Here is a 22,586-nt window from a genome sequence, read left to right as displayed (position 1 = left end):
CTTATAAGACTTTCATAGATCCACTCACAGCATTTCTACCATTAGAAAAACTAACATTGGAAAAATATAACCGTGGCCATCTTTTTCAAGTATTTTGGTTCCCATTATTCTCTGGTTTGGAGAACTTCATTGTACGCTGATTGCTGTTTTATTGCTGTCATTTACTTTATGTATCTTATGTATCTGTAGGTATTCGAGTTTTGATGCCCCTACTGTTACTTACTGATGTTATTTTCCATATTTTTATTCACTCACTCACTTTTTTTTTTTCCCCAATTTATTTATTTTTATTTTTATTTATTTATTTATATATTTATTTATTTCGTATGTATGTTTTTGTGCTTTTTTTGGGGGGGTGGTGGGGGGGTGGGTTTAAAAAAAAAAAATAAATAAATAAACTGATAATTTTTTAGCCATTGCCGAGCCATTTGCCCTCAGCGTGGCGTGTTTGTTCAGGCTCTCTGGCATGTACAGTTCCTTGTCATTGTCACCTCAGACCTCTCGTTTCCCCCTGTCCCCTTCACTCCAGGAGGACAGCTCAGACCTCAAGTGTCAGCTCCACTTTGCCAAAGAGGAATCGGCTCTGATGTGCAAGAAGCTGACGAAGCTGGTGAAGGACAGCGAGGCCATGAAGGAGGAGCTGGCCAAGTACAGGTCGCTGTACGGAGACGTAAACGTCTCGCTTACCGTGGAGGAGGTGAGCGGACGACACGCTGGACACAAACACCTGACGGGTCATTGCAATGCCCGGATCGTTTTACTTCATGAGCAGGGAGTCTGTCAGATTTGCTTTGTCAAAGTCAGATTCTGGTTCCCACTGGCAGTGGTGTGGTGGGGGGGGTGCAGGTGTCGCTGAACCCTGTGTTTCTACACTGACTGTATTCAGTACTCGAGTTGTAAAAAAAAATCAGGGGGGATGGTGGATTTTATCATATGGGGACAGATAATTTGTGCTGATTACAAATAATATAATATATTACAAATAATAGCAGTGACCAAAACACCTGCAGAAATACTGCAGGAATGACATAGCAGCAGTTAAATGCAGCCTTCTGTAAGCTTTAAATATCCACTGGGCTTACATCAAATACATCAAAACACAACAATAAAAAACAGTTTTCTGAACTTATCAATATGATTCTGTCCTTCACAGGATAAGTAAAATGGATCACTGCAAAAACTCAAAATCTTAACAAGAATATTTGTCTTATTTCTAGTTAAAATGTCTCATTTTAGTAAAAAAAAATCTCATTACACTTAAAACAAGAGTCATCACTGGAAAAAACAACAATTTTCACCTGTTTCAAGTTGATTTTCACTTGAAATAAGTAGAAAAATCTGCCAGTGGAACAAGATTTTTTTGCTTGTAATGAGAAGATAAATCTTGTCCCACTGGCAGATTTTTCTACTTATTTCAAGTGAAAATGTACTTGAAACAGGTAAAAAATTGTCAAATAAGTTATTTTTCTGGTGATGACTCTAAATGTTGAAATAGCAGTAAAACCACATTCATTGATGAAATGACATAAGGGATGGAAAGGGGGGATGGCAGTTTTACAGGGGGGATGATTTTGACCGTTTTTAATTCAAGGGGGATGCAATCCCCCCTCATCCCCCCTCATCCCCCCTCAACTCCAGTACTGACTGTATTATTAAAACACTTTGAGAGACATCCAATCACTGGCCATCTTTTCATATCATTTAAGTCTAACTGAAGCTAATTTTGAAGGCTATGAAATGGCGTAATTGGGTTGTTATAGTGGTTATGATTTGACTGCTATTACCCGTTTTTAGCCATATAAAGTGGTTCATATTATAGTTTTATGGTAAGAATGCTGAGAGGAGAATTTGCACTGTGGGTTCATCATTTTCTGGCAACGATTTTCCTACTGTGTTCAGTGTAGAAAATGATTTTGTAGTCATTTGTGTAAATGATGGGCATTTAAATGTCTGCCAATGCTGCTATTCTCCTTGGTAAGCGAGAAAAACAAGACTCTTAATGAGTTGGAACCACTTCGAATGCGTAAGGGATGCCAATGGAAAGCTAATGAAAGTGAGTTAAAAGGTGGGAGGTGAGCGGATTATTATTTTTTTTGCCTCCCTCTCACTGTGTGATTCAACTCCAGGTCGCCGACTCCCCTCACACCCGTGAGGCCGAGATCAGGGTCCACCTGAAGCTGGTGGAGGAGGAAGCCAACCTGCTGAGTCGACGCATTGTGGAGCTGGAGGTGGAGAACAGGGGCCTCCGGGCCGAGATGGAGGACATGAAGGGGCCGCAAGGTAGTTCATCTCATCGTGTTTTTAAAATGAATCACAGCTAAGAGGTTGATGCTTCTTAAACACTTGCACTTATGAGAGTTGTACGGTGGCCGACAAGGGCCAAACGCACTGCAACGGCCTAATGCGTCTCAGTTAAGGAAAACGGCTTCAAGTACAGAAACGATTCAAATTCACAAACTCAAAGCGAGGTACAAAAAGAGGAACGTGGTGCAAATGAAAAAACGTGCTGCAAAAAACAAAGACAAATTCAGCAGCATTAAACTCCCTGCAAATAGAGAAACGATGCAAAGCACAAAACGATATAAAACAAAAAACCATCTTCAAAAGAAAAACGCTTCATAACCGGTCACTGCAACCGGAAGTGCTCCAAACCTGCAGGGGGCGCAGCTGACTGAACCACAGTGTTTACATCCATGGTTTAAACCTACAGCGGGAACGGTAATGTGATTTTTATCTGACTATATTTATATACGATTTTTATATCACTGTACAACGCTGCACATTGTATCGTCTGGTGTAAAATATAATAAAGAAACGTCTCGTAATGTGCAGCGTTGTACAGTGATATAAACATCGTATATAAATATAGTCAGATAAAAATCACATTACCGTTCCCGCTGTATGTTTAAACCATGGATGTAAACACTGTGGTTCAGTCAGCTGCGCCCCCTGCAGGTTTGGAGCACTTCCGGTTGCAGTGACCGGTTATGATGCGTTTTTCGTTTGAAGATGGTTTCTTGTTTTATATCGTTTTTTGCTTTGCATCGTTTCTCTATTTGCAGCACGTTTAATGATGCTGCATTTGTCTTTGTTTTTTGCAGCATGTTTTTTCATTTGCACCACGTTCCTCTTTTTGTACCTCGCTTTGAGTTTGTGAATTTGAATCGTTTCTGTACTTGAAGCCGTTTTCCTTAACTGAGGCGCATTAGGCCGTTGCAGGGCGTTTGGCCCTTGTCGGCCACCGTAGAGTTGTGCCAGTTTTACTGTCTTCAGGAAACCTTTAAACCTATTTCACAAAATGTTTCTCTCTATCTCTCCGTCGTTCGTTTCCCCCCAGACGGTCTTCAGGATCTCTCTGGTGTTGGGGGTGGTTTGGGGGCGGGACTGGGTCTCACCGGAGGGGCCATGGTACTTGGCGGAGGGGCCTCTTCTGAGAACGTCATGGAGCTCCAGAGACACCTCCAGTTTGTGGAGGAAGAGGCCGAACTACTGCGAAGGTCCCTAATCGAGATGGAGGAACAGAACAAGCTCCTGATGAACGAGATAAACCGCTACAAGTCCGAACTCCCGCCGCCGACGTCCATGGTGTCCAACAATTCTCTAATGTCGCTTACGGACGGGCTGCTCAACGACAGCCCCATGCACTCCATCCAGGAAGGGGCGGTCCTTATCAGCACTGACACCCCGGCCCATGAGGAGGAGATCCGCTTGGCGAGGCTTCAGATCGGAGAGCTGGGCGGGAAAGTGAAGAAGCTGCAGTACGAGAACCGCGTGCTTCTGTCCAACCTGCAGCGCTGTGATCTGGCCTCCTACCATGCTCCTTCCTCTTCATCCTCATCCTCGTTAAGACTGGCTCTGGAGACGGATGCCGAAGCCGGAGACTCAGCAGAGTGCCTCCCATCAAGGTAATACTGTTGGTTTTTTGTTTAGTTTATACTTGATTTTATATTAGTATGGGTGCAACTGGCAAATGTGGGTATGACCAGAGCTGGGTAGAGTAGCCAAAAATTGTACTCAAGTAAAAGTACTGTTACTTCAGAATAATATGACTCAAGTAGAAGTAAAAAGTAGTCATCCAAATAATTACTTGAGTAAAAGTAAAAAAGTACTTGGTGAAAAAACTACTCAAGTACTAAGTAACTGTTGAGTAACGTCTGATTTATTTTTTTAACCATTCAAACAGACAAAAGCACAAAATAATAATCTTCAGGCAAATTAAATCAATAAAATAATAAAATAAAATAAAATTAATAAAAAATAGCTTAAATTAAAATAATATTAAAGTAAATTCAAGTACTTTAATAAATAATAAAATAATAACAGAGTAAAAAAATAAATTAAGCACAAGTAGCACAAAATTTCAAGCCTTTGTACTTTTTTTTTTTTAACCAGGCAGAACTAGAACCATGAACTCATAGAAACTCTGTGTGTGTTTGAGTCTGTGTAAATGTGACAAAACATGCAAAAACAAACATTTTTCCCAAAGAATCACCCAGTGATGTCATGAGATTGACGTGTACGCGGATAAAAGGGATAAAAGAAAAGTAACAGCTCAACGTAGCCTAATGTAGCGGAGTAAGAGGAACAGTTTCTTCTTCACAAATCTACTCAAGTAAAAGTAAAATGTATAGTGATTCAAAACTACTAAAAGTACAAAATTTCCCAAAACGTACTCAAGTAAATGTAACTCGTTACTACCCACCTCTGGGTATGACTAACATGCAAATGTATAAGTGGCTATAAAGGCCACTATGTTCTCAAACCTACTTTAAAAGGGTCTAAGTATCTCCAAGGGTATGCTGAATTAGATGAAGACGGTTCAACGTGTAGTTGAAAATAAATATCTGTCCTAAATCTCATTGAAGTCAACTCCTGCAATGAAGAAAAACACTTGAGTTTTGGGACCAAGGCTCCATTCTCATCAGTCTAGGAGTTTAGGAGGCAAACATGTCGGCCTTTTCCACCAAATTGGTGTCAATGCCAGTTCAGTGCTAGCGCCAGACATTTCTTACTTTTCCAAACAAGACTCATCATCGGCACACACCGAAATTTTGATTTCCATTGTTGTTATTCTGAGGGATTTTGCACTTATTTTACGGATTTCATGCTTTGCTCTGGTGATGTCATAAATGACGTAGGCTCCGGGCCCTCTAGTGCTCTCCAGCCGGTGGAAAAGCAAGCCAGTTGTAGCACTGGCCTGGCACCAGCACCAATTTTGATAATAATAATAATAATTATAAGACATTTTATTTAAAGGCACCTTTCTAGCATGGTTGAAGGCCTAGAAAGTATTCAAAAAAACATTAGAGGTGGTCACAGACTCAAATTACTTCTGCAGAGAGAGACCTTTTATATTTATCAAATGAAAACCACTGTCCATCCAGGTTTAAATGAGGATATTTCAGTCCTTTTTTGTAACTTTGCTTATCCTAATCTCCAGTGTTTCGTTGTTTGACAATTGGTGGAGCCATCTATTGGACATTATCTGTTGTTTCTCTTGCTTTGTATTTGTCCTCCCACCTGCCCAGGTGTTTTCAGTCATCCTATTTAAGGAGAATCAATGCATTGAGTGTTACACCCTGAGGAAGGCTGTGGCCGAAACGCGTGGGTTGTGCACTTTTTTAATCTTTTCTACATGAAATAGCCAATTTAAATAAAGGCTTTTTATATTTGCAGAAGAATGCCTTGGATTTTCTTCTTTTTTGGCACCTTTCTAGCACTCAAGGACATAGAGATAAACAGTAAAACTAGACTCACATACAATGCCATATACTAAATATACACGATAAGATAAACAGGACTAAACCATAATATAAAAGATATAATAACAAGTTAAAATTAGACGATTAGATTGGCGTCAGTGTGAAAAAGCAGTGTTAAACAGAAGGGTTTTGAGTGTGGATTCAAAGCGTGGACATGAGATGATAATGAGCTCCAGAGCCTGAGAGCAAGACAGCTGAAAAAATCTGCATCCCATGGTGGAGCAGGACAAACGGAGGGTACGGGAGGGAGTAGCAACATGAAGCCGGTCAGACAGATACGGGGGGGCAAGGTTACGGGATGGCCTTGAATGTCAACAGGAGGATTTTAAATTCAATGCAGAACTTGACCGGGGGCCAGTGGAGCTTCTGCAGGAGGGGGTGATGTGATGGGTAGAGGGGGTTCTGGTGATTATGCAGCTGAATTCTGGACCAGTGGAAGTTTATGGTGGGATATGTGAGTGATGCCAAAGAGCAGCGAGTTGCAGTAATCCAGGTGAGAGATGACAAGGCTGTGGGGGGCAGAGGCAGTTAATGTTACATAGATAGAAGTAAGTAGACCAGGTAATATTATTGATGTGGTACTGGAAGTGTTGTTGACGATGACATCTAAACTCTTAACCTGCTGGGAGGGGAAAAAAGAGCAAATATCAATAACAAGAGAAAAACTGACAGTTTTAGATTTATTTTTAGATAGATTTTGGACCAATAAGGAGAATCTCAGTATTTTTTCACTGTTTAGTTTGAGGACATTTGAAGAAAACCAAGACTCTGCCATGCAGTTGGTGAGGGAGGAGGGTGAGAAGTTGGAAGTAGGTTTACCGGTGAGATCCAGCAGTGGAAGTTCCTATTATATTTGCAGAAAATATTGCCATGGGGAAGAAGGTAGATGATGAAAAGGAAAGGCCCCAGGACAGAACCCTGGGGCACATCTGAAGTTACAGGGGAAGGCTGGGATGTGAAAGATTTGGTCAAAAAGCCTGGATAGAAATATTGGCTGTGGTGAAAATAATTTAATCCCCTTTCAAAAAAATCAAAGCCTACAGGTGGAAGCTCAGGATCAAGGATAAAATATATTTTTATTGTCCCCGTGGGTCAATAGCTCCCAGGGGTCATATCAGAAATGTCTTATATTTCTCTGAAGCCACAAACTTTGACCTCAAGCTTCCCAGGAGGAAACAACCACTGCCAGCATTGTCATCCATGATAAATGTGCAGGTTCCTTTCTCCAGAATACGTTTAAAGAACATCAAAATGGATATATTCTGCAGTTTTCTTTAACGGAAGATGATATTGGCCGCGTTCAGACTGCAGGCAAATATCCGATTTTTAGCCCATCCAGATTGAAACTGGATGACTCTTTTGAAGTCTGAACAGTCCCAAACCGCATGATATCCGATTTTTGCAAACCAGATGGAAACCACCTCCGGGAGGTAGTTTCATATCCGATCCATATCTCATTTGGGCAGATGCGTGTCAGTCTGAACAGCTCCAAACACTCAGATCGGATATGACTGTCCCAGACCCATGCTCCAAACCACCCGCCCATTTCCAGTTGTGGAGCTACTCATCCTTTCACAGAGAGCATGTACAATCTCTGATGTCACGTCAAAAACTATTATTTGTAGTTTGAGTGTTGCAAATTCACATTACAAATCATGTTTTAATAGCAGAAAAAAAGACCGCATTTCCACGTAGGTGCGGGTCGCCGCGTACCCTACGCCGTAGGTCTGCGTTGGTGTAACGCAGAACCATAAATCAGCCTTCAGTCGCGCTGTGAGCTGAACCTGCAGCCCGTCAGCCCCTCTCCTCCTAGGAGGAGAGGTTATGGAGCGGGGCTGCCAGTTATTAATTGCTGGTTCGTTTTGTTAACTCTGAGCTTTGTTGGTTGGTTTGTTAGTTTGCTGGTGGTTTTGTTCTGAACACCTTTTCTCTGTTTCTCATTTTGCTGGGACGTCGGGTCCCTCCGCCGATCAGACAACTTTTGCTGTATGCGTTAATTGTTATGTCTAAAAATGATGCGCAGTGCCGACCCAATCAGAAACGGTACAGATATTTTGGGATTTCTTATATATATATAAAAGAAATACATGACTTCACACAATACACGCGCTGGGTGACGCCTCCGCTCCGACGTCGTTGCTACGGCAACCCGTCAGATCAGTCAATGATGTGGCCCAGTCTGAACAGAGCCAGATCCGATATGGACACTTGCTAAAAACAGTGTGGACAGTCAGCCCTGAAAATCGGATATGAGAAGGAATCAGATATATATCAGATTTGCCTGCAGTCTGAACGCGGCCAATTGTTTCCTGAGGTTTTAATGAAACGTTTGTGACATGTTTTTGGAACAGAAACATGTCCACAGCTACGGAACAACAGCTCCATTTTTGACCATGTTTTTACAAGTCTGTTCATAACGGCGGTTTTAAGGGGTGGAGTCAGATGCTCAGATTAACTCCACCCCTTTCTTACACTGGGTATGCACATTTGGAAAGAGGTACATGAAATGCAGAACGATGTGGAGTTTGCTGGATGTAAACATGTTCTGGATCTGTGATGTCACAAAACCCGGAAAAGCTAAGGCGGTTCTCTGAATGGGTTTGTCAAAATAAATAACAGGCTTGTGTTACGACGTAGTTTTTGATTTAGTTGTCATGACAGATATCCGTGTACAGTCCGTCCCTTACTTATGAACAGATTCCACCGATCTAAACCATTGGTAAGCCCATTTTATTCGTAATTCTTCGACCTCTTTTGGTGAGTCTGTCTTTTCTGTTAAGGGTGCAAAACTCTGGAATTCTTTACAGACTAATTTAAAATTAGAAACGTGTGGCAATATTTCCAACAGAGAACTCAAACTATGGCTCAAATCTAAACAACAGTGCCTACATGAATAGGTCAGGTCTGGTTCTGCTCTTGAATGTTGTCTTTGCTTTATATCTTATCTCATCCTCTAATTTTATTGTATATTTTATTGTCTGTACTTTTTTAAAAGCCTCCTGTGGACAAGTGTTGCAAATTAGCATGTATGCTAAAACACTCAAACAGTGCATTTGGTTTGTCCAATGTAATTGTGATGTAATAATTCATGCATGTGCTGTACAATACTGGCACTTGTGGATAAGAGTTTTAATATCAGGCAGCTGTTGATTTGGCTACATAAACAACATCTTTACCAAACATCCTAGGTATAAAGAGACGATGTTGACCACAAGGTCGTAACACTTGATGTTGATGGCGCCTGTTCAGGCTCATAACGAGACTCGAGGCCCAAGTTATTGATGAATGTCTTAATTACCAGGAACGGCGACGAGAATGTTTGGGGATCACTATGAGGCTGAAACACGTCCCTATCATGGGTTAGGTACATAAACCAGCCTGGAAAAGCATCTGGGTGCTGGGATGTGTTTACTTTGTGCCTTTTGTGATAGCTGAACAGAGCCCTTTCCTGCCCACAGTCGTCTCGTTTCATTCATCACAACTGTTATGCAAACAGAAACGCAGCAACCATCTCCTTCAGGGTTGATCTTGTCATTTAAGTTTGTTTTTCTTCACTTTTATGTCTTGTTTGCCTCCTTCTTTTCTTTTTTGATGGTTGACAAACTGAAAAATGGAGCACTTCCACCACCAGGTGGTATGGAGACTCTCCTCCGGCCATCCAGCATAACTGTTGTTATTACCTAACGTGGTGTTAGAAAAACAGCTCTCTCAGTTTGTTTGTTTGTTTTTTTTAATCAGCCCGCCCCATCGCAAAGAGCCAGTAGGGGGAGAAAACGACGCCTTGGAGATGGATGAGGAGAAAAAGAGGATGGAGGACATCGCTGACACAGCTGCTTCCCTCGCTGGCTGCCTGGAGCAGAAGGACCATGATGCCTTGTTGGCCATGAGGGACCAGGCTCGCCTGGTTTCCACAGCGATACAGCTACTGACCTCGCCCGAGTCCAACTGCCTCTCCTCCTCCCCTTCAATTTATCACAAGGTCTGCAGCAATGAGGCGGCAGAGCCGTGTGAACTCGAGAAACCTCAACCTCACAGCCAGGTATTTGTCCTCTTGTTTGTCCTCCAACATTGTCACAGGACACTATTTTGCTAGATTTTCTTTTTCTTTTTTTTTTATTTAACCTTTATTTAACCAGGTAGTAGCCCATTGAGATCAAGGATCTCTTTCACAAGGGTGACCTGGCCAAAAAGGCAGCAGCGCACGTCAAAACAAATAAAATCACAAGGATAAAAGACAGAATACAAAACAATAACAGAGAAACAAAGTAGCAATAAAATGATAAAACCACGTCTTATAACGTGCAGATGCATAGGAGGTCACAGCCAGTTAACAGTAGGTAATCACATCAATCATATAAAGTGCAGATGTTGAGGAAGACATAACTACCATCAGGTACAGAGACTCTGTCCAATGCTTTCACGCTCTAGGTCCTTCGAACCAAAGTCATTGAAGGATATCAGGTCCGTCAGTTTAAAGTCTTTCTGAAAGGTGTTCCAAGCAAAGGGGGCAGCAAATTTAAAAGCTCTTTTTCCCAGCTCAGTGCGAACACGCGGAACAATGAAGTGCAGCATCATGTGAGCGCAGGCCATAATGGCTTTGGCTTCTATGGAGATATGTACATAGGTAAACAGGGACCAATCCGAGAAGGGTTTTATAAATAATGCGCAACCAATGCATACGCCTGCGTACATATAAAGATGGCCAAGCGGATTTGGCATACAAGGTACAGTGGTGGTTAAGATGTTTACAGCCAGTGACAAATCTCAAGGCACAATGATACACAGTCAAGTGACCGCAGACACTGGGCAGATGCATTCATACACAACACATCACCATAATCCAGCAGAGGCAAGAATGTTGATGTGACCAGATACTTCCTAGCACTGAGGGAGAAGCAGGCTTTGTTTCGAAAGAAGAATCCTAACTTCACCCTGAGCTTGGAGACCAGATTTGCAATGTGGGATTTGAAGGATAATTGGCGATCGAGAAGAAAGCCCAAGTACTTATAACTTGACACTGATTCAATTTATTTTCCTTGAAAAGTTTCCTTTCACCGCTGTACTTTTAATTTCTCAAATCCATGTATGAATTTGTTATATTCCTCCAGATTTCCGAGCTGTCTGACCTCTCAGATCGTCCTCTGGTCGGTGCTCTGACCAGCAGACTTCAGGCCCTGCACAACCAGCTTCAGGCCTTCGTGGAGCAGGTAGACGGCCTCGGTAAACCCCCACCGGCTGGAAGGGATGCCCAGGTCGCAGAGGCGTCTCCTCCAGCCTCCCCCTGCATCTCCGGCACGAGTCAGGATCAAGATAACAGAGCCCAAGCCGAAGAAAAGGTACAAGACAAAAAGCACGGTCTTCTCCCCCTTTCTCACTTTTTCCACTTTCACTCATTATCTTTTGTTTTAAGATTCTCTCTTTTTTTAAATTCTTATGGTTTACTTCTGTGGTGAGCCAAAAGTTTAGTTTGGCTGATCAACACCCTCAAGTCTACTCCATCATGCTGCTTTAGTTTCACCACACAGCAAAGGCCGGCTTCACGCAGCTCGCTCAAATCTGACACCACCAGCAACGTCCTCATCAAAACTAAAACACTTCTGGTCCAGAACTATGAGAAATGATTTAAATTCTGCTGATAAAGAAGGTAAAAAAGAGAAAACATGGAATATAAATTGGCTGTTTGAAAGCATCAGCTGGAGTCAGATTTGAGCCACGAGTGTGACGCCCTCCACGTCCTCTGCATGCTGTTGAAGTTCCTCCTCGCCTGAATGCAGGTGCTGCTTTGGGCCTCAAATGGAGCCGGTTGACTGGACGTTGTGATATTGTACTTTAGTTTATTCATGTGTGACGTGTCCACTTAGTCCGCCACATTTACATCCAATGTGGCGGACAAACCCATTATTATTCAGAGTTGATTGAGCTGAACTTTGTTTTGTAGGTTAAGTTATTTCCTGTGATGGTCCCTGCTTCTGTTAAACTGTCGTTAACTTGTTGATCCGAGGTTTTGTCAGCAGTTCTGAACCCATTTTTGGTTGGTTTGAAAAGCAGCTCTAGGATAAACTTGCACGAGTCGTAGGGCTGGGCGATATGGACCAAAAGTCATATATCGATATTTTCTAGCTGAATGGCGATACTCGATATATATCGATATTTTTCCGTGACATAATTGGGGTTTCCCCCAAAGCATTATAGCATAGCATCTCTGTTAGCTTCATTTTTTTCTGAGGCAAACCCTTAAAAAAACAGTCAGTTTTAATACAAAGCCTCGTGCCAAATGTCACACAGGTACCTTTATTAACAGAGGTCTGCACAATATCAAAATGTATAAAAAAAAATTAAACAAAAATAAACTGCCTGCATATATAGAATAAAAATGCTTCTTGAATACAAACAAATATCCCTTTCCTGCATAACAATTAATTTAAAATACACTGTGCAATTAATACAATGTGAGGTTGACAGTTGTGCAAATAACAAAACATGTAAACAGATATCGATATCTCTTTGAGCAAATCTCAAATAATTTCAACAAGCCAACTACTATACATTTTACAGATTTTGTGCCAGGAAAACTAACCCACTGTCACGTTTCAGCAATTCCCTGTGGCAAGTTACAACTGAAAACCCTCTCAGAAGGTGAGCTGGTGTCTGGCACACAAAGGTACTTTTTTTACCAGTGAGAGGGGTCAGTGTTGATGTACAGTCAATTTGTCGCAAAATAAGCTATATCAATATAAACGATATTGTCTCGTACCATATCGCGTTTGGAAATATATCGATATATATTAAAATCTCGATATATCCCCCAGCCCTGAAGAGTCGTCACAATACCCAAATCCTCACCCCTTTGCGGTTGGTTCGGTTGAACCTTGTTCCTCGAGGACAATTTTAGCGAGGCTTGGTCATGCAGGTCATGTTTCTGTAACATTACTCCTACTTATACACAGTAAGGGTTTTAATAATATTAGATCTATTCATCTTTCCATCCATTTTCTACACACCTATCATAGTTGCCACAAGAGATGGGCTACACCTCTGGATATGACACCAGTACATCACAATGATCATAATAAATAATTATGAACAAAATTTGATTTTACAAAAATGGAAGCTTTATTAATGTTTATTTTAGTAGATCTTCAGTTACTTTTGGTGCTAGGAACTGTCTTCTGTCAACTGGTGTATTTTACCACTTGCTTGGATAAAAAACTATAAGCCTATAAGCAATAATTAAATAGTCTGAGTTATATAAATAATGCCTGAATGTTCCAGAGAGTCTGATGGAGAAAGTCGGTTACTGAAATAATCTTCACGGATCACATTTTTCATCTGAAATGCTCCACCGGGAGGCTCGTGGCTTGTGGTTTATTGTCAGTGACTTATGACTTACTTTCAGCATCCGTTGTTTTTCCAGCCACATGATAGTCCATATACTGTATAATCCAATCTACCGTCGGACCTAGAGACGTGATGAAAGCAGCGTTGACTCAGCAGGGTCTTTGAATCCACTGGTTTATGGCTCCACAGTCCTGACATCATTTCCTCGCTTTCCACTGTTGGAAACGCATTCATTAAACATGAGAATTCATCATTAAAATCTTTAAAAGAAACTTGAAAGAACAAATTCTTTGACTGCTGTAAAGAATTGTTTTAAGTTTAGATGAAAGGTAGAGATGTTTGGAATTTGATGTACTGCCTGTTTGGAGGAAGCTGTGATGAAATCAAACGTAGATTTTGGTGAAAATGGCAAACTTGAATATTTAGACTCCATTAGAGGCCGGTTCCAACGCCCCTCCGATCTCTCCTCCCTTTTCCTTCCTCTCTTGCCCCCTCCTCCCTCCCTCTTTCTTCTCTGCACGGGCACCATAACCGATTGCTTTCTGCACTTGACGTCCACCTTTCCCACCTCTCAAACATCCATGTACCGACTCTTCACACGTGCTCATCTTCTTTCTTTCCTAAAACACACCTCCCTCTGGCCTCTCCTCGCACATTTCACTTCCCTTTGGCTTATCGTCTCTTTCTTCTCTTACATCACTCGTTTCTGCCTCCTCTCTCTCTGTGTCACCCTGTTGCTCCATTGTTCCTTCACTCTGACCTTTCGTCCTAACTGCCTTACTCCTTCTCTTCCCTTCCTATTCCTCCTTTTCTTCCCTCTCTCCATCTCTGTTCCCTACTGTATCTCCATTCTTCACACTCCTCTTTGTCCTCTCTTTATTTTTTATTTGCACCTCTTCTCCATACCTCTCAGCTGTTCATTCTGCACTCCATCCTACTGTTCCTCCTTTTCTCTACTCTCTCGTTTTCTTCTCTGACCAAGCTGTTCTTTCTCTACATCCTTTTCTTTGTCTTTTGAGGCCCACAAGTCATGATATTTTCATTTTATTTTCATATTTTTCTTAACGTTGTCACACAAAATGTACGCCATTTTGGCTGCATTGTTTTTTCTTATTGTTGTGTTTGTTTGTCCTGTTTTCTATCATTTCTTCCACCGTCGTCCCACAATGTCTCCTCCCCCCATCTCTACCTCTCTTCTTTGTGATTTTTTTTTTCTGTTGTGTTTTTTTTTTCTTTTCTTCTTCATTAACTTGCCCATGCATGCATGCAGCAGCCTGATTATAGGAACCAATCAGAGATGGAGGTGAAAGATGAAACTGACGAGAACAACGAGCAGCGAAATCAGGAGACCAATCAGTTGGAGGACAAAGAGAAGGAGGAGGATTATGCAATGGTAAGTTCAGTGCCTCTCATGGCTCACGGCTACCACAATTCTTTAAGTACCGGGGTCAAACTGGTTAATCTTTTAATTTTACCATATGGGATCAACAGAATTTCTGAGCCTATGCTCGTTTAGTAAACACTTATTCTTTATGGGGCCCATATTTGTGACCCACATAGGCTTTCCATTTGGGGCCCATAATACTAAAACCATTTACTCACTTCAAGCCCAAGTACTCCACATTTAACCCTGGTGGGACCCACTTCGCCCTGGGTTTGGTACCATATGCTCCTTTTAATAGCAAACCCATAATAATGAGGTTCCCCAAAAACAGTGCACGCTTACCAGGCTATAACTGGCAAATGACTGCTTTTATGTCTGAGGACTCTGTTTAATTAACATCACTGTTGAGTTTCTGGATCTAATGGGTCTAATGGTTCAGCACCATCAACAGCAGTCTCTGTCTTTTGTGTTGGATTACAGCAATAATAAATGACAGTCATCTCAAAATCCTTCTTTCCAACCTTATCTACATTATGGTGCAGGAATTAATTGTGACGTCGGGCATTATAGGTTTTGTTTATGTTTTTTATGTGTTGATCTTTTGGAAAAAAGTTACATGAATTTCAGGCTATATATATATATATATATATATATATATATATATACTGTATATATATATATATATATATATATATATATATATATATATATATATATATATATATATATATATATATATATATATATATTAGGGCTGGGCGATTTTGGACAAAAATAAAATCTCAATTTTTTTCGATTTCGATTTTTTTGGTAAAACTACAAAAGACAATGGAATAAATTGTTTCAAATATTTTATCTTTATTTTTAAAGAAAAATAGCAAACAAATTTCTCTATTGGGAATGAATGATAAATCCTCCTTGAGTTTAGTAAAGTGACATTTACAATTTTCTTGACCAAACAAAGATGACTCTGTCTGTAATGCAGCCAGCATTTTTAACATTGTCTTGATTAATAAATCCGATTTAGATTTAAAATCGATTAATCGCACAGCCTTAATATATATAGTTCTGGCCTTGAACAGACACTTATAGGCTGCAGTTCTGCAAAAGTGGTGTAAGTAATCCATGTATAAGATATTTAATATTAGTGTAGTTGAAATGAAACAACATTCTTTGAATGAGGGTTAAGACGGTTAAGCGTGCTGACGAGGACCAGAGGGCGGGAGCACATTACACCTGTTTTAAAATCGCTGCATTGGCTCCCCGTCCGCTTCAGGATTGATTTTAAGGTTCTTTTACTGGTTTTTAAATGTCTTAACGGTCTTGGGCCATCTTATTTATCTGATCTGCTTTTACCGTATCAACCCTCGCGGACCCTGAGGTCCTCTGGCACCGGCCTTTTAACCATTCCCCGAACCGCGACCAAAACCCACGGTGAGGCTGCATTCAGCCATTATGGCCCTTATTTATGGAACAGCCTGCCAGAGAACCTCAGGACCGCAGAGAACGTTGATACTTTTAAAAGGAGGCTCAAGACACACCTTTTTAGCTTGGCTTTTATCTGATCACCTTTAATCCATTTGAGTGACTTTGTATTTTATGTTATTTATTATTCATCTTAAGTTTTGTATAGATTTTTCTAAAATTTTACACTTTTTAGGCATTTTTTACTTTCTTTTAATCTTTTTTAGTTTTTAGCTCCAGTGTTTCCTCAGGGGGGTCGTCCACACTGGGAGGTGTGCCTGCTCCGCCTATGGGGGTGTCGTCATGGGGGTCCCTCAGGCCTGGGTAGCTGGGGGAGGGACTCCACCTTCTGTGTGGGGTCTGTCCTGGTCTGTCCAGGTTGGGGGGGTCTCTGTGGCGATGCTCCTTGTGGTCGTGGCCGGTGGAGCCTCTCGGTGTGGACGGCCACCCATAGGTAGTGTTTTCCTCACCTGGATCGTTAGTGCTAAGCCATGTCACCAGTCCACTTATTGTGTGTGTGTGTGTGGGCGTGTGAGTGTATGCACATGTGTATGAGTGTGAGTGAGGGTGTGTGTATGCGTGGGGGGTGGGGTCGTATGGGATGTTTTAAATTGTACTTTTGATTGTTATTTTATCTCTGTATGTAAAGCACCATGAGTTGCACTTACACTGCATGAGTTGGTGCTATATAAATAAATAAAGTTTAAGTTTAAGTTTAAGACTAGAATAAAACTCTTTTCCCAGGATTAAGAGTACAGCTGTGGTTGGTTGTGGTTCTTAATGTTGCATATTTGATTTAATTAATGCATGTGCATGTGCATGGACAGCCATAATGTGTGCGGTAGCTTGAAGCTGCTGGTGTGATACACGGGTGTCCCAGTCATTCTAGCAACACAATGTTGTAAACAAAAATAAAGAGTGACTTCACTGTCAGCTGTGGGACCGACAGGAAGAAAAGACCTTTGTTCGTTGGCTCCGTGTCTGGTGTGTCTCCATGACAACCAGAGCTGTTTGTACATCTGCATCTTTATCCGTAGCCAAGGGGGCTGAAAGGGACGAGGGAAAATCTAATCAAATCAAAAAGGCAGGTATTATATATAGAGCAGAGCAGAGGGAGGAAACCTAAACCAGAAGTTTCCCTGAGACGCAGTAAATGGCTTAATCCTGCTAGCCATGCTTTGGCGTATGAAACGGTTGAGTTGATATCGGAGCTCTAACAAGACTACTGTTTGTCTGACAAGCACAATGTTGCTGCTTTCACGCCACACTATTTTATGCGCAATGTGACATTTGCCAAGCTGGTATGAATTGTGGCCCTGCGGCACTCAAAGACACTAACAGGAACCACTGGTGACGGCTGATACATCAGTCAGGCCACTGTGAGGAAGGAAAGTCTGAAGCCAAGGAGGAGACCCTGTATATAACCCACCAGACACAATGCACCACACCACAATACAAGCAGGAACCTGCTCTTTCATTAACAATGGTTTATCTCCGTTACCGACCTTCAACTGTTCCCTTACATATGTTCTATGTAGTTTCTTTTCTGCTGGAAAAAACAACACTATGCACCGCTTAGGGCTGGGATTTATCACGATAATTTCTGGCATTTATCCCGATAACGATAAAAATGGCGATAAAAAAAATACCAATTCAACTGTAACTATTTGTAACTATAAATCTATCACCACATTCAGTCTTTGGAGCCCCCAAATCACTGCTCTAAAAGATACTAAATGCTACTTAACGTCATCAATGGGAATTTATCTTTCTTTCTTTCTTTCTTTCTTTCTTTCTTTCTTTCTTTCTTTCTTTCTTTCTTTCTTTCTTTCTTTCTTTCTTTCTTTCTTTCTTTCTTTCTTTCTTTCTTTCTTTCTTTCTTTCTTTCTTTCTTTCTTTCTTTCTTTCTTTTTTTCTTTCTTTCTTTCTTTCTTTCTTTCTTTCAGGCTCATATCTTTCTTTCTTTCTTTCTTTCTTTCTTTCACTCACATATCTTTCTTTCTTTCTTTCTGGCTCATATCTTCCTTCCTTCCTTCCTTCCTTCCTTCCTTCCTTCCTTCCTTCCTCCCTTCCTTCCTTCCTTCCTTCCATCCTTCACGTACGTTGTGCGTCGATTTAACGCAGAACCATAAATCAGCTTTTCACAAAAATGTCATCAACGGGAATTTATCGTTTTTACCGTGAGATGACAAATTCTTACCGTGGGGAATTTTTTTGACGGTTTATCGTGAACGGTAAAATGTCGCCCATTCCTAGTACCGCTGTTTCTCCTCATGTACCACTTTTAAATGAATAACTCCTCGTTTGTGCGTGGTTACACCTCATTGTGTGTTTTCTTGATAAAACGGTGATTTGGAGACCATTTGGGTGGAGGGTGCGGTGAAACACCTGAGACAGTAAGTCATGTAGTCTAAACAGCAATCTGCAGATGGTGAGAAAGGTAAAGTGTGAAAGCAGCCATTCCCTCCAAAACCTGGAGCTTTTGAGGGAATGTCCAGTTTACGAGATTTACAGAAACAACACATAACATGCCTTTGCTCTCCTCACAAGAGTGGATTTTAACTTTAAACAGAGTCGCATTAGCAAATCACTGCAATCTTTATGCTGAGACAAACTAACTAACGTAGGACTACAGTGTTCATTCATCAATGCTTGGCATAATTCTGTGCATTAAATGAAACTGTCCAGAAACTTAACTTCATCTAACTTTAGCTCCATAAAAAAAAAAAAAATTAAAGTAATCTTCTTAAAAGTGCCTTAAATAGACCTTTGTTGGCATTAAATGTCCTGATTTCAAAGTTTCATTTCAAAACTTGTTGAATTCTGATTTCATATAACTGAAAGTATCGCTATACTGTAAAACAGTGTCGCTGGGAAACATTAATCACTCAACATTCACTCACATCTGCTATTTTTCTTTTTGCACATTTTCCATTACGAGCGTCTACTTTTTCACAGCAGTCACTGAGAGTAGTTGTTTGTGGTTGAAAGTGGAGTCATATGAGGAGCAGGGTGGCCCTCCAGGTGGAGGGTGGTGGAGGATGGAGGATGAGCCCAGTGGAGGGTAAAAAGGGACATTAATGTTACACTGGTGGGTCGATGGATGGCACTCAGTCAGCAGCCTAATGAGGCGTGCAGCGTCTGAGAGGAGGTGTGAGTGTGTGTGTAGCTGGTCAAAACTCAAATGAGATTTAAAGGTACTTGTAGCGCAAAACAATTCTCTCACACATTTTTTTTTTTTTCCAAACTGCAAATGTTTCCTGCCCACTATTCTCAGTTTTTCTCCCATGTTCCTTGTTTTTTCCATCTCTTCATCATCTCTCTTCCTTATTTTGCTTCTGACTCATCCTTTTCTCACCTCTCTCTCTCTTTCCCTCCAGCACATCCAGTCCAGTGACCTCCGGGCCCAGCTGTGCGAAGCCGAGCAGTCGGTTCGGGCGACGCAGGAGGAGCTGGAGAAGGAGAAGCAGGACCAAAGAGATTTGGTTCTCAAACTCTCACAGGTCAGTCTGCAGCAGGAACCAAACATGTGGCCACGCCGTTGAGATGCGTCCCAAATAATCCAAAAGTAACACTTTTCATGTTGAACTGACTGATTTAAAAAATTGGATTCATCTTAAAAATGATGTGGTGACTTGTCTTTTAAAGCTAGTCTATGTAGCAGTCTGCTGCCCCCATGTGGTGAGTAGTGGTACTCCCCACACGGAGGCAGCAGATTGCAAGAAGGTTACTGTGTCAGCCAATGGAGAAAGAAGATACAGTATTACAAGTCATGCTGGACTGGCCCTACTCATTAGCACCAGGCGCCAACCATCTCACTTCCGCCTTGAACTAAGTTTTGTTGCAGTTCCTCAACTGACCACTAGAGGCTGGCTCCAAAAGCGAGTCAATCTCCATCGACTCCCATATTAAAATGTCCGACTTTGGAGCAGAAATAAATTGTCGTCATGCTACCACGTCGAGCAGTATATCCCTCTGTACGCGTCTGACGGCAGCTCTAGTCTGCAGATATTTCCGACAGGGTTCGGCTGAAGGAGCTGGGAGCAAAGCTAACTGTGATTGACGTACGGTGGCCGTGTTTCCACCAGCTTCTGAAGCAACATGGCTGCATCCAGCAAATGCTTCGTCCATTGTTGTATACAGGACTGTCTCAGAAAATTTGAATATTGTGATAAAGTTCTTTATTTTCTGTAATGCAATTAAAAAAACAAAAATTTCATACATTCTGGATTCATTACAAATCAACTGAAATATTGCAAGCCTTTTATTATTTTAATATTGCTGATTATGGCTTACAGTTTAAGATTAAGATTCCCAGAATATTCTAATTTTTTTAGATAGGATATTTGAGTTTTCTTAAGCTGTAAGCCACGATCAGCAATATTAAAATAATAAAAGGCTTGCAATATTTCAGTTAATTTGTAATGAATCCAGAATGTATGACATTTTTGCATTACAGAAAGGACTTTATCACAATATTCTAATTTTCTGAGACAGTCAACGGTTAGCACAGTATTGTTAGCAGCTCTTGTGTCAGGATATCAGATCTATAAGCCCCCCATGTGGTCAGAAGTGGAATTGCTATAAAGAGTGGCGTTACATTTCTTGAACTCTGAGAAATAGAGAAAATATATTTTCCTTAAACACAAGCATACAAGTAAATGATCAAACTTTTATTGGCAGATGTACATTTATCAATTGAACCTTTTTTTTCAGCCTCAGCTCTTCACTGAATATCTCTCTCTACTCTCTCTCAGCTCCAGGACGACTACCAAAAGTCCCTTGTTCGCCGGGACTTCCAGCTGCAGAGTCTGGGGCTCCAGGCTCGGCTTCAGCAGAAGGTTTGGAGCCAGGAGAGGACCCTGCTGGTCCAAGAGTCCCAGCACCTGAAGCAGGCGCTGCTGCTGCTCAGTCTCAGGCTCCGCTGCTTCCTCAAACAATGGAGGCTGGGCTGCCAGAAGGACACGGAGTGGAAAGATGTGTTGGAGGTAGGAGGGCATACGGAGGAAAACATCTGAGTCGCATGAGTCATTGGTTTTTCGGGGTGGAAAGTATAAAACAAAAGCGGTGACCGGAGATGCTGCGCTGTGATTGGTTCTCTAGATAAACAGCCTGAAGGACTTGTACCTCCTGTTGGAGGAGGAGAATCTGCAGAGCCCCGTCCACTCCATGGACAAGAAGGATTCAGCAGACGAACAGCCACTCAGCCCCGCTATAAAGGTACGGTGTGTGCACCCAAATGCTTGTCCTCGTTTTCATCTCAGAAGACTTTACATTTACTTAATGCATTTCCTGGAGCCACTACCTGGGTAACCCCAACCTCAACCTTAAAGCATGTCTTCATCTCGATCACATAAAGCAGACATGTCCTCATAATGTGATTATGTAAGCGTAGTCAAGCTCCTCAATTGCATATTTATATATATACAACACCTGGAGCACATGTACAGATGCACTCACAGACTCCAAATGGATTACCTGTGTTTCCCTGTAGTCGAGTGCTGTTAGCAGCACTTTGGCAGACCTGAGGGTCGCTCTGCAGGACCTGAGTGGAGAGCTGCGACAAGAGAGACAAGGCTCTCAGGAACTCACTCAGCAGTTTGCAAAAGCCAAGGCATCATGGGAAGTGGAGAGGACCGAACTAAAGGGCCTCATCACTCAGGTAAGGAGGAAGAAGTGCTGCTTTGCCTCATTTGTATTCATTTAATTTGTTAATGTGGATCAATACATGCATTTCAGGCCAGCGATGGTCCAAAACAGTGTGGATTCATTTCATTTTTCATCCCTTCTTTTAACCCTTCTTTATTTCATTTAAAAAAAAATAATAATAATAATAATTCAATACAAATACAAATACAAATGTTCTTAAATTGTGAATGAAAAGGGAGCAGAAAGAAGAAGAATATTATCTGATCTGCCCATTTTTCCAAGAAATAACTTCACAAATAACATAAATTAAAAATACTAATAATAAAAAACAACTACTAAGTGAATAAAAAAAAAAAAACTAAAATTAAATAAAATTAAAATTAAATAAAATTAACGGATGGATGGGGACAGTTTAGGGCTAGTGATGAGTCAAGATGCCATTTCAAACAAGGGATGTCAAAAAGTAATTGTAATTATGATTGTGGCGCCAAAGCAGTTTCCACAAAAGTCTAAGAATTTGAGATAAAAAAAAACTGTCCGAGGATCTCAAGAAGCATGAGAATTGATTAACATGTTTAAAAACAATGTTCTTCAAAGAAAGACTGGAACAAACTATGAGATTGTAGGAATCTGAAGGGTTTTCATTGTGTCAGGGTCAAGGGCACGCACCTTTACATAACGTCCAAGATCTGCTATTGAATTATAAGTCAAATGATGCTCTTCTCTCGGTGTGTTGAATAATTAAGCTGTCACCCCCTCCACCGTTTCTGGACAGCCAGGCCTTAAAGATTTAGAGCTCGTCCAGAGCTCTGCAGACTGAATATGAAAACAGGTCCTGCACCGATGCACAGAAAGAGAAAAAAATGTTTTTTTCCAACCTGCCACTGCAGTATGGCTCAAAATAAAATATAAACGGATAACGTAAAGACTGTTTACAGTTGATGACATCCTTAGGGATAATTTTTTACTTCTGCATATGTTAACTGGGT

General features: G+C 41.2%; 1 protein-coding gene across 2 annotated transcripts in view; it reads left to right on the top strand.

Annotated features, from left to right (window-relative positions):
* Positions 1 to 22,586, top strand: part of mtcl2 (microtubule crosslinking factor 2) — a 123,775-nt gene that overhangs the window by 82,613 nt on the left and 18,576 nt on the right. Inside the window, exons 6-15 of one of the 2 annotated variants that reach the window (XM_061736691.1) lie at positions 530 to 697; positions 2,127 to 2,280; positions 3,338 to 3,905; positions 9,501 to 9,801; positions 10,871 to 11,098; positions 14,374 to 14,493; positions 19,329 to 19,451; positions 20,706 to 20,936; positions 21,052 to 21,168; positions 21,443 to 21,610. In XM_061736691.1, the coding sequence (XP_061592675.1) occupies positions 530 to 697; positions 2,127 to 2,280; positions 3,338 to 3,905; positions 9,501 to 9,801; positions 10,871 to 11,098; positions 14,374 to 14,493; positions 19,329 to 19,451; positions 20,706 to 20,936; positions 21,052 to 21,168; positions 21,443 to 21,610 (2,178 nt within the window). Of the gene's footprint in view, positions 1 to 529; positions 698 to 2,126; positions 2,281 to 3,337; positions 3,906 to 9,500; positions 9,802 to 10,870; positions 11,099 to 14,370; positions 14,494 to 19,328; positions 19,452 to 20,705; positions 20,937 to 21,051; positions 21,169 to 21,442; positions 21,611 to 22,586 lie in introns of both variants that reach the window. The other variant, XM_061736690.1, reaches the window with a different exon arrangement.

The sequence above is a fragment of the Cololabis saira genome, chromosome 12 (genome assembly GCF_033807715.1).
Source record: "Cololabis saira isolate AMF1-May2022 chromosome 12, fColSai1.1, whole genome shotgun sequence".
Taxonomy (NCBI): Eukaryota; Metazoa; Chordata; class Actinopteri; order Beloniformes; family Belonidae; genus Cololabis; species Cololabis saira.
This window is presented reverse-complemented; position numbering and strand designations above follow the sequence as displayed.